Source organism: Aspergillus piperis (genome assembly GCF_003184755.1).
Source record: "Aspergillus piperis CBS 112811 unplaced genomic scaffold BO85scaffold_30, whole genome shotgun sequence".
NCBI lineage: Eukaryota > Fungi > Ascomycota > Eurotiomycetes > Eurotiales > Aspergillaceae > Aspergillus > Aspergillus piperis.
The window spans coordinates 105,491-123,174 of record NW_020291620.1 but is presented as its reverse complement, the minus strand read 5'-3'; the positions used below and the strand labels follow the sequence as shown (position 1 = coordinate 123,174).

The 17,684-nt window shown below is 49.0% G+C and overlaps 4 protein-coding genes across 4 annotated transcripts; 1 reads left to right on the top strand and 3 right to left on the bottom strand.

Annotated features, from left to right (window-relative positions):
• Window positions 1–6,005: 6,005 nt before the first annotated feature.
• Window positions 6,006–6,293, top strand: BO85DRAFT_492899 (uncharacterized protein; the record flags this gene model as incomplete). The annotated part of the gene is made up of 2 exons (XM_025663803.1): window positions 6,006–6,090; window positions 6,181–6,293. The coding sequence occupies 2 exons, from the start codon at window positions 6,006–6,008 to the stop codon at window positions 6,291–6,293; spliced, it is 198 nt and encodes a 65-aa protein (XP_025510479.1).
• A 3,304-nt stretch (window positions 6,294–9,597) lies between these two features.
• BO85DRAFT_198268 (G1/S-specific cyclin) lies at window positions 9,598–11,614 on the bottom strand. The gene has a single exon (XM_025654504.1). The coding sequence runs from the start codon at window positions 11,119–11,121 to the stop codon at window positions 9,865–9,867; it is 1,257 nt and encodes a 418-aa protein (XP_025510478.1). The 5' UTR covers window positions 11,122–11,614; the 3' UTR covers window positions 9,598–9,864.
• A 1,205-nt stretch (window positions 11,615–12,819) lies between these two features.
• BO85DRAFT_383568 (uncharacterized protein) lies at window positions 12,820–13,354 on the bottom strand (the record flags this gene model as incomplete). Its single annotated transcript, XM_025656522.1, has 2 exons — window positions 12,820–13,031; window positions 13,255–13,354. 2 exons carry the CDS (start codon window positions 13,352–13,354, stop codon window positions 12,820–12,822), a joined length of 312 nt encoding a protein of 103 aa, XP_025510477.1.
• A 1,288-nt stretch (window positions 13,355–14,642) lies between these two features.
• On the bottom strand, window positions 14,643–15,608 carry BO85DRAFT_198204 (uncharacterized protein). Its single transcript, XM_025654503.1, has 2 exons — window positions 15,103–15,608; window positions 14,643–15,009 (listed from the first exon to the last, which is right to left on the bottom strand). Exons 1-2 carry the CDS (start codon window positions 15,473–15,475, stop codon window positions 14,852–14,854), a joined length of 531 nt encoding a protein of 176 aa, XP_025510476.1. The 5' UTR covers window positions 15,476–15,608; the 3' UTR covers window positions 14,643–14,851.
• Between the last annotated feature and the right edge of the window lie 2,076 nt (window positions 15,609–17,684).

Below are 17,684 nucleotides of genomic sequence, written 5' to 3'. Positions count from 1 at the left end.
TATGCAGCAGCTATATAAGGATACGTCGGTCGTCTTGCTGGAGGACAATTACCGGTCTTCTGGGTGTATCCTGAGTTCGGCTCAAGATGTCATTGAACAAGATTCATCACGGCCAGCGAAGAAGCTGCAACCGACGCATAGCTTGGGCACTATGCCTGTCCTACGCAAGCTGCCTGACTCGGAGTCCGAGGCCCTCTGGATTGTTCTAGAGATCAAGAGGTGCATCGCCTTGACGGGGAAGCTTGTGAATTATTCGGACTTTGCGATACTGCTCAGGTCGGCTGCTCTCTCGCGACAGATAGAAGCCCAAATGGGAAAGCATGGGATTCCGTACCGGATGGTTGGTGGCTTGAGGTTCTTCGACCGAGTGGAGATCAAGTTGCTCCTGGACTATCTTCGAGTCATTAGCCAGCCGGGTAACACCGATGCTCTCCTGCGCATTATTAATGTGCCGTCTAGAAAGCTCGGTGATGAATCGGTCAATATATTGACAAAGGGCGCGGAGAAGGCGAAGAAGCCGCTTTGGGACTTCATGAAGGATGTTGCTCAAGGTCGGAGTTCAACGGAGAAATCTCTATCAAAGCCTGCTGACAACGGACTCTGCACCCTGGTTGGAGTCATCGAGTCTGCTCGACAGAAGCTCCGTGAATGTACCGACGGGTCGTCGCCGAGGAAGCTCCTCGACTTTTTGATCAAAAAGCTATCATTCCGAGAATATCTCAAAGCGTTACATGGCTCGAATGAGGAGAACCGGTGGGCTAACGTGGAGGAGCTGTTGACCCAAGCTGATGACACACCTGGGCCAGAGAATGAGGCCGAAAATGAGGAAAATCTTCCGGAAATACAGGGCATCGAACAACAACAAGCTCATCCGGGCGAAGAGGCGCTGTCTCGCTTTTTGGCGAATGTGGCGCTGTCCACAGAGGTTCTTCCGCAGGAAGGTGAAGAGGGCGAGCAATCTAATGAGAAGGTTACCATCTCCACGATTCATGCAGCAAAAGGCCTTGAATGGCCTGTGGTGTTTGTGCCTGCCGTGCTCAATGGCATTATCCCACATTCTCGTGCCGATGACTCGGATGAAGAGCGAAGACTGCTTTATGTAGCCATGACCAGGGCACAGGCATTGCTATATCTAAGTTATCCTCTCCGACAGTCCCGCGATGGCGAAGAGGCAACATTGTCGACCTTCCTCCCGTCAAAGCTAGTAGAGGAGCGATTTCGTTTTCTCGGACCGAAAATCAACGACAGAATTATCCAAGATATCGCAGATATCCTACGTCGACCAATGCCGGACTCAGCTGCTATATCGGAAGGACGATCTACCTGTGATATCCCATATGACGATCAGTGGACAGAAGATGGCTTCGAGGCGCCTGATGCCATCATTCGCTGGGACGGCACCAGAGCCATGGGCGGGGAGCCCAATCCTAAGAGACAACGACTCAACCAGGGGCAACCGGGCGCATCGACGACAACGTACATGTCGTGGACGACGCCGACCATGAATGGCTCCAACTTTTCTGTTCCCACAACATTATCCCTAGGTTTCTCGACAGCCCGCGAATACATAGCGACTAGCGACTCAGCCCCAGAACAACCCCCAACCCCAGCCGAGACCAAGTCGAACGCCGTAGCTGCCAGCATCGTCGGTCGCAAAGCGGACGGACTATCGCAGAAAACGATCTCTGGATTCTTTGGGCAGCCTTCGTCGTCAGGCCCGAAGAGCGGTTCAGGCGCGGCTGGGCGCTACCAGCCTCAGGGCAACCGGAGAGACGCGGTAGGGCAAACGCGTCACAGTGGATCGTCGAACTCTGAGTTTAAAAGTGTGATCCCATCGAATCTCCGGACGTATCGCCCGCAAGGGCCAAAGTTGCAACCGCCTCGACCAGTTCTCGAACCTTCCGACCCGAATCAATACACCTGGTTGGCAGCATCCTCGAAGCCCTCGGGGGGACAGAAGCCGTTCTCGCGCGCCACTCAGGGACCGAAGTCGACTGATGAAGGAGCAAGCGAAGCTGGGAAGGATTTGCGGACAAGCGAGATTAAGAGTCTTTCAGGGACCGTCGGGGGAGCCAGACCGGTGGCCACGTATCACACGACTACCATGTCGATGGTGCAGACGGGGCCAGCGACGACGATGCGACGGACGCTAGGGATTCGACGAAGCATGAATGGATGGGCGGATCGCATGAAGAGGGAGAACAATGGACCATCTTCGTAGCCGTACGAAGAATGGTGTGTGGCGTCAGGCGAAGACAAGGGTATATACTGGTCAGCTATAATCTGTGGGCGCAATTACGAAGTCATGATCAAACCATCAAACTACATGGTAGTATAGCATCTTTACACTTAGCGAGTACAGCCCCATACCTTCATACCTTCTAGCAATCCTTCGTAGAACATGAATCCTATACCCTCTCTCATAGTAAGTACATAGTTGTTGGTCTTCACCGACCAAGCCCAACTCCAACTCGAACTCAGCACAGCACAGCACAGCACAGCCCACTAACCCCCATCCGTACTAGCCAGCCACCTCATCCACCCCAGCCAGTCCTCAGCATCAGCATCACTTCGACCGTCCATTCATCCATCCCATCTGTCCTCAGTAAGTGAAGTACAAAGTAACTCACCCAATATGACCTACCAGTGATGTATGCATGTATGCACCTAACTACTATAAATGTGCAAACATAGTACTAAATGAATAAATAAACACCAACCATCCATTCAGGAACCTTCCATTATTACCCATGCAAAGCAAAGCAAAGCAAGCCAGCCACAATAATCCAATCCCGCCTCACTTTATTTCCCAGGCTCCTTCGCCTTCGTTCCTTTCCGTCATTGTCGTGATTATTATTATTATTATTATTATTATTATTCTTCTTCTTCTTCTTCTCTCGAACTTACGGGGGACTAACTAACCCAGATCCGGGTCTAGTTCTTTCTTTGCCTGCCTGCCTGCTGACCTGGCCTGACCTGGCAGGGTTGGGACTAACCCAATTACAGTACTCTAGTACTAGTAATAGTATTAGACCTAACTGGGTTAGTAGTTACTGTTCTGCTAGTTAGTTTTGGTTACTAAGATATTACATAAGGGGTGGGTGATGCAGGCACAGCTGGCGATAGTTCATAGGAGGGTCACAAGGGGTCACGTCACGTCAGTAGTTGGATTTGCTTTTGTACCTGACAGACAGACAGACGGGCTGGATGGGTAATATGGGCACGGTCGGTTGAGTGGGAATGGATGGATGGAGGGATGTAGCGGTGTGCTTACTAAGGTAGGTAGGTCTTTAAGGTGTATTGTTGGGAGTTTATTAGTTACTTAGTAGAACATGTAATGAGTGAGTGATTTCTCTGTATCTTCCCCTCGAATTATATGATTGTAGCGGTGAGTAAGTAGTTATTCTCTCTTCCATGTGCATGGTCTGATTTATTATTCCGGTACTATTAGTAGGTATAGGATGGAATGGGATGGATGTGATTACCCGAGGATAATAATGATGTGATGGGGGTGGGGGATTAAATTATTTACTCCATATTGCCTTAGTATGTCTCAATAATCTAATCTACTTGGATGGAAAAAAAGGAGGGAGGTGAAGCGAGTTGAGTCGGTAAAGGAACCAAGTATGGTTCTACATACTGGATTTAGCTCTAGTGTAGCTTGCTTACTCTGCTAAGGTAGCTTACTGACTAGATCCGGAAGTAGATAGTTGCTGATGGTGGTAATATAGTCTGGGGAATGATAATTACCCTGATAATAAGCTTGGAGCTATCTATCCATCCATCTATCATTTACTGAAACGTTTGAGCTATTTTCCCATCGTCAGCATCATCATCACCATCATCAAGACTATTATTGGAAGAATGAGCTGTTTATTTTTCTGCTTTACTTCTTGCCTAATTATCGGGCTTCATCAAAGTATGGTTCTTATTGCGACTAGAGAAAAGCTAAGACCCGAGATAAGGGGGTGAGTGAGTGAGTGGTGTGGATGGGTGGTTGATCCATTCCCCCCCCCCCCCCCCCCTTCCTGAGAGGCAGGTCTATCTCGAGTACAATACACGGCATACAGTAGATACTGTAGTGATTAGTCGAGTCGGTGATGGGGATGGGTTGCGATGTTCAAATTACCTTACCTAGCTAAGGTAGGGTGAAACCGTACTTTGTCCGTGTGACAGGAATAGTAGTAAACCAGTTGGGTAGGACGACGACGACGACGACTGCTATTTTGGACTTTTTTTTCGCGGGTCGTTCTAATAAACTGGAGCTTGCTTTGCTGCCAGCTAACACAGGAAGTTTCCGTAGATAGTAAGGAAGTCAATTAGGTGTGGAGGATGTTGATCCACTTGGAAGAGAGGAGATGTTCGGTTCGGTCGAGACTACTATGAGTAAAGTGTGCCTGAGGTTCAGGTCCCCTTCCACTCTTACTGTTTCGGGATGGATGGGGCCAACACCAATTGGGTTAGGTGTGTTATCTATGGGATGGTGGTATGGGAAGTGTAATATTGGCTCGTTATTAATAGTTGGGCGACTGTCAGGTGACCTGTGGGGGTGGTATAAGGCTGTAAAATACGATTATTGTGACAGATTTGACCCAATCATCAAACGCATCCCTGGTTTTAGGGGGTAACATTCCCAGGGGGAGCTGGCTTCCCGTGACCCAAGGCGAGTCGGTAAGGTATTGGGCCTTACCAGCATTGATTTCCAGCTTGGACAGCATCAGCAACTGGCAAAAGTTGAGTTGTCGACAACTAGTCCAACTAATTAGTAGTTACCCAAAGGCAAGGCCAGTTGGTGAAATGACTGCCTCAGCCTCGTACCGCCACATCACCTAGGCTCTTCGGCCAGACGAGAAAGGAGAGCGGGTTCAGCCTGTCTGTCCAACTCTCCAGCCACAGTCTCCTGAGGGCATTGCCTGATGACTGACGGGCGGTGCCGAGGGAAGCCTGCCTGCCTGCCTGCCTGTTGCTCCCAGGCTCTCTGATTCCCAGGCTCTCTGACTCCCATTCATTCCCCTTCAGGCTCCAGGGCTCAGGCTCAGGCTATCAGCATAGCAACTCTCCTATCAGAGTCATCCCCCCCAAACCCAATTGAAACACTTACTCATCCCCCATCGTGAGAGTGTCACTAGAATGACGAATCACCTGGTTTGCTGCCTCGTCTTTTTGTCCTTGGATTTCGCCCCTGGCAGGGGCGGTGGATACCACCACCCCCGGGCGAAGTTCGAGGCTTCGACGAGGATTCCAGACATTCGATTTCCTTTTGCCTGGGGGCCACCCCATGACGTCTGTGTCGCGGACTTCTTTTGGATCGACGATGCTTTCGTAGCATGTACCTAGTATGTAGCCTGTAGCATAGCATGTAGCAGGCCGCCGCAGGCTGGTAATGCAAATGGAGGGAGGGGGGAAAGAATGGAAGGCAGCAGAGCCCACCGACTAGTCAGTCCTGCAAGATGATCGATCTGCTTCTCCGTCATGGCTGGCTTAGTGAAGTGTGAGTTTACCGTCTAGATCCAAGTCCCTGGGGGGGAAGCTAAACTGAACGGGATCTGATTCGACTTGATCCTTTTCTGGATTGGAGCATTATTCTGGCTTTGCTTTGCTTTCTATTCTATTTCCGTTTGGATACCGTTATACTTCCCTCCTCCGGGGAAAACATACAAAAGCCTCCTGCCGTCCGTCTGGAAATCGCTTCTTTTCCATCTACCACAGAACTACTAACTACTATTACAACTCTACTATCAACAACATCTTCAACCCAAAGACTACTTACTACTTAGTCTTTGACTACTTCTACTCTACCTTCATCTATCCTCTTCTTCTCTCATCGTCTTCTTCTCACCTCTTCTCTTACACTTCGGATTTTGGCCTCGTACTGAGCCTTGCTCCGCCACCGACTGCCATCCTTATACTTACTTACTATATAAATCTACTTTCCTCTCTGACTCCTACGCTACAATCTACTCAACTATCTCACATCTCTCTTCTCTTTACAAATTACCATCAATATGCCTCACAAAGTCAACGACTCCAATTCTACCCTGTCCAGCAGTGGCAGCAGCGGTGACCGTGTTGTAGTCTCAGATCTACGAGGTATGTCTTTTCCCCCCATCTGCAACTTCAAATCTACTATCTACATCTTGTTGGATCACGGAAGCTAATCCGGCGTCTGTCTCTCCTTAGGGCCCAATGCTGTCCCACGCCGTACACAACCCCCGGTGATTGTCCACAACCGGGGAGGGCAGATCTACGATGAAACGAGACCTTCTGATTGGGACAAGCAACGGTGGAAGTAAACCCATCCTGGTTTCCTCCAAACCCTCCAGTCGGGGGGAGTTCCCTTCCGGAAGCGCTGCTGGGCAGTTGCTGGGGACTATTTGTCGCCGGAAGGGCCGATTATCCGCGCGGCTTCGTCCAAAAGTGAGGCGACGGATCGACAGCTGGTCTGGTCAACTATCTTTTCGGCGTCTCTCTCGTTCTCGACCGGCAACCGACGGATGGAATGGCATGCTCTGGATCTGGACTCTTGTCACCGCCCCCCTGACAATGCTGCATTGCAGCGCTGCCATCCTTTGCTGTCTCTTGTCTGTCTCCCATTCTCTCCGTTGCCGTCGGTTCCCTTGCGAATCGTTGCCCCGGATTCTTGTCTGGCCCTTCCGTCCAAGATTACCTTCTGGACTTGATTTCCTTTCCCGATCATTGTACACTATTGTGCCTCTTTTTGTTTTTGACGCCCTTTTTCGGATTTCCGACGCCATGCCCTTGTATTCTTTGGTTTCTTTTACCCTTTCGGAGATTTCGTGTTCCTTTTGCTCCGTGTCTCCTCACACTGTGACGAGGCACACGTGTTACATCCCTCCATCCATCCACTGGCAAGACTGATAGCGAGGACGGACACGAACTCTAACCCGGTTGTGTCTATCTACGCTTGAGACAGCGACGGCATAGTTCCGGGCCAGCCCTTGCTTCTGCCGTCCCTTGTCAGCAGCAACCGCGACACCATCTTCCTATCCCTTTTTTTATTATTATTATTTCTTCTTTCCTGGCTGTACCATATCGTGCTGATGCTTTTTTTCTCTGCCCTCCCTTTTCTGCTTTTGTCATTCCGCATAGCGTGGGTTTGATCTTGCAGGACTACCTCTTTTTTCGGCTCCTGTCATTATTATGTGCTTCATGTCATATCACGGTCATGTCATGTCATTCCTTCATTCGCTCGTTCGCTCTCTCGTCCGACTTGGACGCGGAGTCATCTGCATCGCCTATACTCAGGCCATGACAGTTGCCGACCGGCCCAGTCTGGGGCGGGTGGGCAGGTGCTGCGCTGGTCGCGGGCTACCAGCCTCCTACAGACACTCACACTAACACACACACTCACCCTGATGTACCATCATTATTGCTCGACATGACTGATGCTCTACTGTTACCAATTACTATCCATCTGCTGTTGACTGGTTTGGATTGTTGTTGTCGTTATTTTGATGTCACACATACTATTTCACAGTACTTACTTGGATAACACTCTAAGTGAGGTTGTACCAGATAATCTAATTGTCATGATTACTACCACTACAAGTGTATGCATCCATCCATCCATACACAGTAGCTACTATCTCCCATTGACTTTGCACCAACCCGACTAAACCCAATCCATCCCCCATCGCATATCTACTGCATACACCAGAAAACAGTAAACCAAGAAAGTAACACTGACAACACTTTCTTCCCCGCAATTCCATTGCATTCATTACCCACTCTCTACCCCGTGGCATGATACCTCCCCCATTTGACGTACTGTACTGTGTACACTTGTCTTGTCCTGATCCTGTTGTTCTAGTCACATCCCAACAGACTCCATACACTCCCCACACTATCGACAATTGACTTATGCTCCGTGGTAATGTGCTGGCATGTCGTTATCCATACATACGTACACATACCCACATGCACACACAAAATGAACAGACAGACAGAAAGACAGACATACGATCCGAATCTCTCAATTCTCTCCGCATCTGCAGATAACACAGAGAATGGCGCAGAAAGGAAGTCTAGAACTATACTTGCCATGACTAGTAATACCAGCCAGCACATCACCTGACCACACGCACTGCACACGACATCGTCCATGCATGATGGATTGCTCAGGCAGACAAGCTACCTACCTACCTACCTACTTTCCTGGCATTTACCAAAATAGGTAAGTTAGAAGATAGGCAGGCAGGTTGACAGGCTACAGTATGTAGATGAGAGTAGTAGTAGGGACTGACTACATGGCATGAAGGCATGAAGCATTGCATGCACAGCAGCGGCATCAACGGCCAGCCAAGATCGGAAAGTGACAGACAAGCAAGCAAACAGACAAACAACATCCACCCTGCCTACAGTACAGAACAATAGCAAGCAAGCAAGCAAACACAAATTTCCGTTTCGAATATGCTGCCGAGTTTTTCATCCTGTTATAGCAGCACTTATTGTTGAATATGTCTGTCTCCACTACTAACATGTATAAATACACTCTATCATCACATAGATAGCTGCACTGATAACTTAATTCACCGTCATATAGATTCTCTAGAAGCCTGGCACTTACTACCCTCCGCCCTGCAAGATGATATCTCAGGATTTTGCAACTCCAAGTCCATAATCCATGGCATTCCCATTGTGGCAGGCAGCTGTAGCCAAGACGGACTGGCCCGAGTCGGGCATGTCGGGCACTCGCGCGTGCGCATGCAGGATTGATTGATTGATTGAATGATTCATGGGTGTACAGGGTATGTGGGATTGTCTAGAGGGTAGTCTATGCATGTAGCTTACTTCGGAAGGGTATGATACTAATAGTATAATCGGGTATGTGTATGTGTATGTAGTCGCTCAAGATCTGACTTTCCACGAGATAATAAGGAAAAGGAAAGCAAATGCGAGATCGAATCACAAGGGAAAAATGAAAACTAAGGAGATAGATCGATCGATCAAGGTATCATCCGGATGAACGAGGGAAATGAAGATGGAAAAGAAGTAGGTATAGTAAGTAGTCAAGGTAAAATGGAATGGTCAATTTTCATCCACCGGTCCATAATTGTTGTGATGACAGATCCTTCATCTGCATCTCTCTCTCTCTCCAACTATTAAATAACAAAAATTCATATCTGTTTGGTATTTTCTCATTTGCATTTTCCTCCCCAGACCACACAGATTTTTTTGGTCGGTTTTGACATTGTTCTTTTCTGCTTTTTTTGGGGGACCTCATTCCACCAGGAAGAAAAGAGATACCGTGCTCGGATAGAAAACACGGTGCAGGGTCTTGTATGCGACCTGCGTGTATAGAAGGAAACATGGGGTCAGAGGTTAAGCCACATTAATGTTCTTTATGTAGGGGTGTTGTGAAGGGGACAAGGTTGATGAATGTTGTGAAAGGGTAGATAGGGAAAAAAGGGGAGAACTAGAAAGGGAAAGTTAAAACGAAACACCCAGCTTGGTCATCGCAATCCACTAAAGGAAGCGTAGGAATGTGTGACGCTACCCATGGGCTGTGATGGAAAACGAAAACATAAATGCAAATGTACTCGAACGGCTCGCGCTTGCAATGCTAGTTGTAGAAGAAGAGAAATAACAAGCTGAATGCAACGGGGGGTAGTCCCGAGAGATGGTATGCGGAAGACAAGGAGATGGGGTATGCAATTTTTAGACAAAGAAACAAAGACGGAGATAGAACGAAATTGGTGTCGAAGTAGAACCAGGTCTGTATAGGTTCTGGTTCCAACCAGATCGGCAGTTATGGCACAAGATGCAAAAATACATCGTATTCAGGTATCAAGCAATATGTTGGTATATTATTGATGAGCAGCTTCTTCAACCCTCGTGTCGAGTTCAGTAACCAGTGCTGAATGACATGTTGGGCTGGAGGAACTGTTGTTGGTACGTGGTGTCCTGCGAATACGTGTGAGAGCTCACGTACTGCATACTGGGCGGAGGTGTCGGCGATGGCGAGCAAGCACTAGCTCCTGCTGTGCCTTTGGCAAAGGTGGGATTACCACCATTGGCAAAAGCCTCGTTCTCCGGTGTGATTGGCGGTGTGATATAACCGTGCGCCATTGCCGATGATTGGGTCGCCTTCTGCGGTGTAGCAAGCCCAATCTCGCCTTCGTATGGCTTGGGCTCGGGTTGGACAACGTCCGTTTGCGGGCTGGGGGGCGTGTAGCTTGCGATCGAAGCTTGACGGGCAAGGAATTGTTCCAGCACCTTGGACACACGGGAGTAGTGAGCCGAGGAATACTTTCTGGAAAGTACCTGGGAGGGTTGGTGAAGCTGCTGCGACAGACCCACGAGCGTCATCGAGTCGTACTGGGACGCCCATTCTGTGTGACGAGGCTGAGTCCGGTTGAGGATGCAGCGCGCCAGAGCCAACGAGGCCCGGGCGAGATCCGACGATGGCTTGGACACGAATTCCCGATGGAACAGCGAGATCTCCGAGATGTACAATGCTAGATGCTCGACCTCGGCATCATACGGGCAATCCATCACGGCCATCTGCAAGAAGCTATCGACAGTCGGGTGTCCAATGGTCCACCCCAGTGTTTGCAGCACATGCCACTCCATTTGGATGAACATGTCGTCGTCGTATAGCGAGCAGCACATGGACTTGAGTTCCTTGATGGTAGGCACGCGGTCCTTCTTGTCGCCATACTTGGCTGCGATGAGCAAGGCAGCACATCCAACAAGTTGATAGTGTCTCTTGTAAACAACACGCTTGGAGCAGTAACGGTCAAGAAGGTTGATGGTGAGGAAGAGGGTCGATGGCAAGAGCTGGAATGCTGTGTGGGCTTCAATCAAGAAGTCGAGCAGGTATGGACGCATGAACCACTGAATCTCAGTCTGGATATCGATTGACTCGACGTCCGGAAGGGTGGCAGCATCCATGTCCAGCATGTGCGCCAGAACGTCATCACGGAATTCCTCGCTGGTAATCTTTGACAGCTGTTCCGCCATGGCGTACTGACGCTCGCGAGCCATCAACTTGGCGTGTTCTTTCGGATCCATACGGGGGGCAGGGAACTCGTCGTAGGACTCGACGAAGAAAGTATCGCAGGGCTGGTAGCTCGATGTGGGGCGCTTGTGGTAGGCCATGATGTCGGTCTGGTAATAACGTCGACCCAAAGAGTATTCAAAGAGTGGACCTGATAACTGTGTCGATCAAGAAACGACGGAGGTGAGAGAGTGACAGTCGTCGGATTAGGGGATTAATGAGTGGAATTAGTTAGGAAATATTAAAATCAAAGGCCACAAGAGACGATAGCCTGGTATTGAAAAGGGGAAGGATGGGTAGACAGCTGGAGCGGAGCCTTGTGATGGCCGGAGCTAAAGGAAGGTAATTATTAGTAAATCGTAGTATTAAAATTAGAAGATTAAGGAAATCTGTAAACGAGTGTGAAGTGCCAAAGGATGGTAATGTAGATATAGAGGTGAAGGGAAGGATTGAAAGGTGAGAAAGGAAGGCCCAAAGATCGAGGGCGGAAAAGGGGATTCCCTGGGGATAAAGTATACTAACCCAGATTGAAAGCCTTCGGGCAGAGGGCACGATGCAACCCTTACCGTGACGGCGTGTCTGGCATCTAGGCTGGCTAGGAACAGGCAGGAATGATCCGTTGAGATGGTACTCTGTAGGATACCAGTCCGAAAGACGAAGCACGAGTAAACGCCTTCGCCCTAGGAACCGATGCTTGAACTGGCAAGCCTGCGTGTGCTCCGGAATGTGGAAACAGGAGCACAGGCACGAACCCTATGAAGGGGTGGGGAAATCGTCAGGGGGGGGAAAGGATTAAAGTGCAAAGAAAAGAATGACCACCACATACAGTTTGCAATCCAGTGTCTTTCGAACGTCCCTGTACAGGACTGGAATGGTGTTGCGACAGGGGATAAGCGCTTAGAGAGCCAAAATCCACATTAAAGGGAGGGGGCTAAATCGAGGCCAAATTGAGATATTAATGAAGAAAAACCTGTCTGTTGAAGGAGCAAAAAGAAAGGTTAGCCATCATCTAACAACCATCACTCTTCTTTCCTTCAATCGCCAATTGTGACTAAAAGGTAAAAGCTTCTTGGTGGTCTGCCAATGTATGAGGGTCCGGGTCGACCCCGTCAAATATGCACGAGCCGTGCTACGCATTCTTTCTTCAGGGCACATGAGGATCTCCTCCTTCCGATCCACCTCGTTGCTTAAGATAAGGACGATCCTCTCCCTCTGGCAACATGTACTGTCGAATGGAGACAGGCCAAGGCTGAGGGAAAGGACATCCGACCTGCAACATCTGCATTCCCTGCCCGCACCCAACTCAATGAGCCATTGTCCATAACCCCCGACCTATACGCAGCCACTGTCCGAATATCCTTAACCCAGCACTTCCATTGTGACATTGCCGACGTATAATTGCGGTCATCTCAGACTTCAGGTTTCCACGCCTCGAAGGAAATGTGACAGGTCTCGGAGTTCGAAATAAGGAATTGCTGACTTCATTCGAATTGGGCTCATGGGGAACTCGCTCGGCTGGCAGAAAGCTTCACTGACATCCACTGCCATCGGTGCCAGGCAGGTCGAACTATCATCCAGAGTGTCTTCCACTTCCACCCATTCACCCACCCACCCACCCACCACTCAAACCCCGACCATCCAAGCAGGGGGAAAAAGGGGGGGTTGAAGGACAAAGAAAAAGTGTTCTCACCTCCCAAAGGATCACAACCAAGATATAGAAATGTACAGAAAGCGTTGAAAAAAAAAAAGAACCCTTCTCTTTCGCTCTTCTAACCGGCAGGAGCTGAAGTCAGGGGAGTCTATCCGTCGATGTCACGGATAGGGCACCGGTAGTCGGATAGGGGCGGGGGGGAATTCGCCGTTTGAGTTAACAAACGTCGAAAGGGGAGGACGTCGAAGCGAGAGCTGACGGACACGGCTCGACTGGAGAGCTGGTGCAACTGGCTGAAGAAGTGGTCGACTGTTATAGGACAGTCAACGGTCTTTTCTGCCTCGTAGACCAGTCTCAGTTCTCTCCTAAGGAATTGGCGGGTGGTAAGGAAAGGGGGAGGAGGGGAAGAGAAGGAAGGGAGAGGAGGTGAAGATAAGAAGAATGAGGAGGAGAGGAAAGTGAGGAGGAGCTGCTCTCTCTCCAGACGGGTGTAGTAGAAAGAAGAGAAAAAGAGGATTAAAGAGATGGGACGAGGGCCGGAGATAGAAGTCTCGAGAGGATCGCTGCAGGTTAGCTGGCCCACGCTGTATCGTAACCCATGACGCTTTTCCCGTATGAATGGTGGTATTGGGTATCGCGTACCGAGGCTGGAAGGTAAGCGTATGGTTTTGTTTTCGTTTCATCTCGGTTTCCAACGGTATCTGACCAACCAAAATGGGCGGTTGGCTGGCTGGTGTCTCTTCTTTCTTTTACTTCCACCTCCATACGTTTGATCTTTTGGCCTACAGAACCATCAAACTCGTGTTCAAAGGTACGGATAAGATGCTTGTGAAACGTGCTAAAAAGGTCTACAACTCAAGCATGTCCTCCAGGGCCAAAAATACCATCTACTTGTGTTGTGGAACAAGCGGAAGCGCATGAGGAAAGCCCGGGCGCTTTGGTGTATCTTACTGGAAGATACCAGGAGAATGGGAAGAAACTGAGCCCTCACAGACCAGAATCACATCGAGCAATAGACAACTCCTTTTGCAGAACCTCGCATCGGATACACCCTCAACCTAACGCGGCCTGAGCCCCGGAGGAGCGGCCCTTACTGTGAAAAGGGAAAGTCTATTACCCTAGAGGTACATACATACAGGCAAGTACGTAAGGGTATGGATGCGGTACAGCGGTAGAGACGGGAGATACTGGGAGGTACTGGGCTGGGGCGGGTACCTACTAGTGGGAGTTTAGTATACCACCGTATAGTTACGGTCGGCCGTATGCCTTCGTCCTTTGGTTACCTATTCATTCTTCCTTCATTTGGGACCAACTTTCATCCAGAGGGGCACAGGCATCATCACTCTTCTAACACCTTTCAACATTATCTACTACTTTTTTGTTCTTTCTAGGTGGTAGATCCCCTCTCAAACCAGGGAATCGATAAGTCTGGAGAGAGAGAGGTTTTTTCTTTTGACGTTGCAAGTTGCAATGCTAGCTGGAGATTGACTTTCTTTGCTTCTGGGCTGTACCAGACGACTGGCCTCGGTTCACCCGTAGGGGAGACACCTGTTTTTCGATGGCGGCCTTTCGACCCTCTAAACCTGCAAAGTCCCAGCACCAGCGCTCCTTCGGTGGGCTTCGGGGTGGGGTGATCTCCCTCGTCACCGGCCAGTCCTCACCAGCCATTGCCTCCCTGATTCAGGCCAGGAACACCTCCGGTCCTTGGCTCTGTGACCTTTCTTTTTTCTTCTCTTCTCCTCTGCTCTCTCTGGGCCCTTAGGATGCGACAGAGAAGCGTACCGTGTATGTATCTTTATTGGAGCTGCGATTCTCTTGCATTAGGCCTTTCCCTGCTACTCCATAAACTAAACTCTCACTACCTATCTAGTTAGGGTGAGCAGTGTGTCAGTTGCGCTCTAGTCAATTAGTTAGTCTGTAGACAAACCGACTTCAATTGTGGGCTGCGGTCTGCTGCAATGTGACGATTAACTAAACTAGTACGGAGGGCCTACCAAAGTCGTCGTTATCAAGGAATTTTAATCTATTTGTCGTAGTTGAGATAATAATGTGTGATCCCTAATGCGACAATGCTGGACACATTCTCTCCATGGACACAATTGACCCTCCCATTTCACTGAATCCCTCGATCTATCCATCCTATCCTCTTAACTCGTCAGGTCGACTAGGGTCGGGCAACTTTACCTATCCTTCAGCATATTATAAGGACGAATTGCTATTTGACGACTCGCTCGGATTACCCACAAATGCGGAGTAGCCGACTGGGACTTTTTCTTTTTTTTTTTCAGCTGGTGACTGCCCGTAATCATGCTCGATCGAATGGTTCGCATTATTACTACTTTGGCAGGTAGATGTACGTAAGTAAGTATAGTAACCAAAGTATGTAAGTTGTCTTCATACATACAGTAAGTATTAGAAAACCAGAACTCACATCCCCGTACCTTACTACAACATAACAAGTAGTATCTAGTTAGTTCCATAGTAGTGGGAGAGCGGTCGCGTCTCTCCCTCTCTCTCTCATCGACTGCTGACTGGCCCGACCCGCACTGGGCTACGGTACATCGCGTATCCTTCTGCGACCATTCACAACCAGTCGCTACCATGATTGCTCTTACGCCCCTCGCCTGAGGCTTGTTGTTGTACAGCTCGTGATCCATCGACTTTGGCCTCTCCTCCGAACCAAAGAGAAAAAAAAAAATTAACCCTCCTCGTAGTCCGTTGATCTCTTTGTTTCGCACACAACAAGGGGGTTTCTCTCTTCGTTTCGAACCAAAATCAGACGAGAGGTTGTGCTGTTGGATCATATGCAAGATGATCCGCGGGAGAGGGGTAGCCAGAGCCCAGGCCCACGGTACGCAGTTCAACTTGACTCTACTGTTTCAATTCGCCTTTTTTCAACTCTTTGACTGAACTGGACACACATTTGCTTCGTACTGCATCTTGTAGTGTTGCCCGGTTCACACATATCGCTGAACACAAAAGAAACGGTGAGAGAAATTGGATGAGGTCTGCCGTAGTGTGTATCTATCCGGGTACTACACGGTCTCTGCGCAGTAAGGCAACCTTCAGTATTACAGTAGGAAGATGGCCATATACGAATGTTCATCACCCGTTAATATTGGCGATTCCGATTCCCGGCATATAGCACACATTATTCCTTTACTAGAAACTGGGGTGCCATTGATGCAGTACAGCTGCACTGGCGCGAGATGGCCCGAGTAACCCATACCGACGACGCTTTTCTTTGAGTTCCTGTGACGCAGGTATCCTTGCGGGGGTGGCCTCCCGCAACTTACTGTTCATCCAATGGCTCGGAGTAGGCGGTTCGCGGATCTAAGAAGGTGTCATGAATGCGACGTATAGAATCATGACGATTGACAAAGGACGCGATTTGGTGTGAATTCTACGGAGAGCAGAATTGACCCGTGGACATTGCACATTTGGTCGAACCGGCAATCAGTGACATGCAACCTCGTACCTGTCGAAATCTAACAGAGAGGTAACGGGACGTAACCCTGAATGCGTACCTTTCAATCATCTACACCGATAAAGAATGCAAATCTGCTGATTGAAGATATTGTGGTATCGGTTTATGAGCGACTCAAAGTTTGACCTGTGACTGAGAAGTAAAGATATGACCCATGGTAGACCTCAAGAGAGTAAGGGAAGTCTAAATCACAAGGCTGGCTGAATATTCTTCAACGGTCAAAAAGCTAGTTTCATGAAAGAGTGAAGCATCACGGATCTCTGGATACATCCACACCGAGCTTTGTTGAAAACTCAAGGTTGAGGTGGTGGCCAGAACGCTCTCGATACTCGGCGCAGGGATAGCTTCTAATCCCGAGCCTCGAATTCCCGTATGCTCCTACAATCCCTGGTCCTCCAAAGCCATGCCTATTCAGAGGACGGGAGTGGCTGAGACGGGCTGACATTGTCACTTGTCATTTGTCCGTTCTCCACCGAGCTTTATGTGTCTTGCATCTGGTCTTGGTGTATAATTGAGGTGGCTAACTCTGGTCACAATTGCAGGCTGTCCTTGCTTCAGACTGATCTCCTCCAATCTTTAACTCCTACCCTAGTATGTCATGCTGGCGATTCCGGAATGCAGGCGCTTTGGTCCTGTGGACAAGATACGATGCATCTAGGTGTTTTCTTATCATGATGGAATGCTGGATAGGGAACATTCGCACTATGCCGGGAGAAAGGAGCAACCTGCGGGACCGGGGTATCTGGCGAAGATACATACTTCCTTCATTCATCCATTATTACATGACCAAACCATTCAAGTTCGGTCGCCCTCGTCAGCACATTCAATCATGATGAACAATAAGGGGTAAAAGGGGCACTTTAGTGCGGACAAGGATGTTTGCTTCATTGCCTCCAGGCGCCAAGCTGCCAGCCGATCGCGATTAGTAGATTACCCTCTATAGCACTCGTGTAATGAATGTCTAGCTTGTACATGACTTGTGGCGAGCGATCGAAGTGAGGCTTAGCTATCTGAACATATTCTTTGCAGATCGTGGACTCAATACATTCTGTAAGGAATCATCAATTGGTAAGAAGTGCACAGAATCTCGGTAACTATCAAGTTGCCTAGGTAATAGCAACTGGCCGGACAAATCTCCACCACTGGGATCTTTTCTATTTTACTACAAAACCACCAAATATGAGTGAGGCTTACATTATTGGTACTTATTCGCTCCAGGGACCCTTATGAGGCTTCTGGAGTAATGCACGGTAGCCGCTGGAGCCTATCCGCCTTCTTCCCGTCCACTACATCCGCTTACCATCCCCCATCCCGCCGGGAGTATGGAAATAGAAGAAACAAGACCCTAGCTGGAGGAACAATCTATTTCCTCCTTCAATGTATGGACAATCGCCGCATGGGGTACATGTATAATGATACTATGAAGATATCATCATGCATGTAGAGATGATCCAGAATGCGTTGCTTTCGTAACCCCATCCTTAATCAAAGTGGCTACCTAACTATTTTAAGCGTCCTCCGGGTGA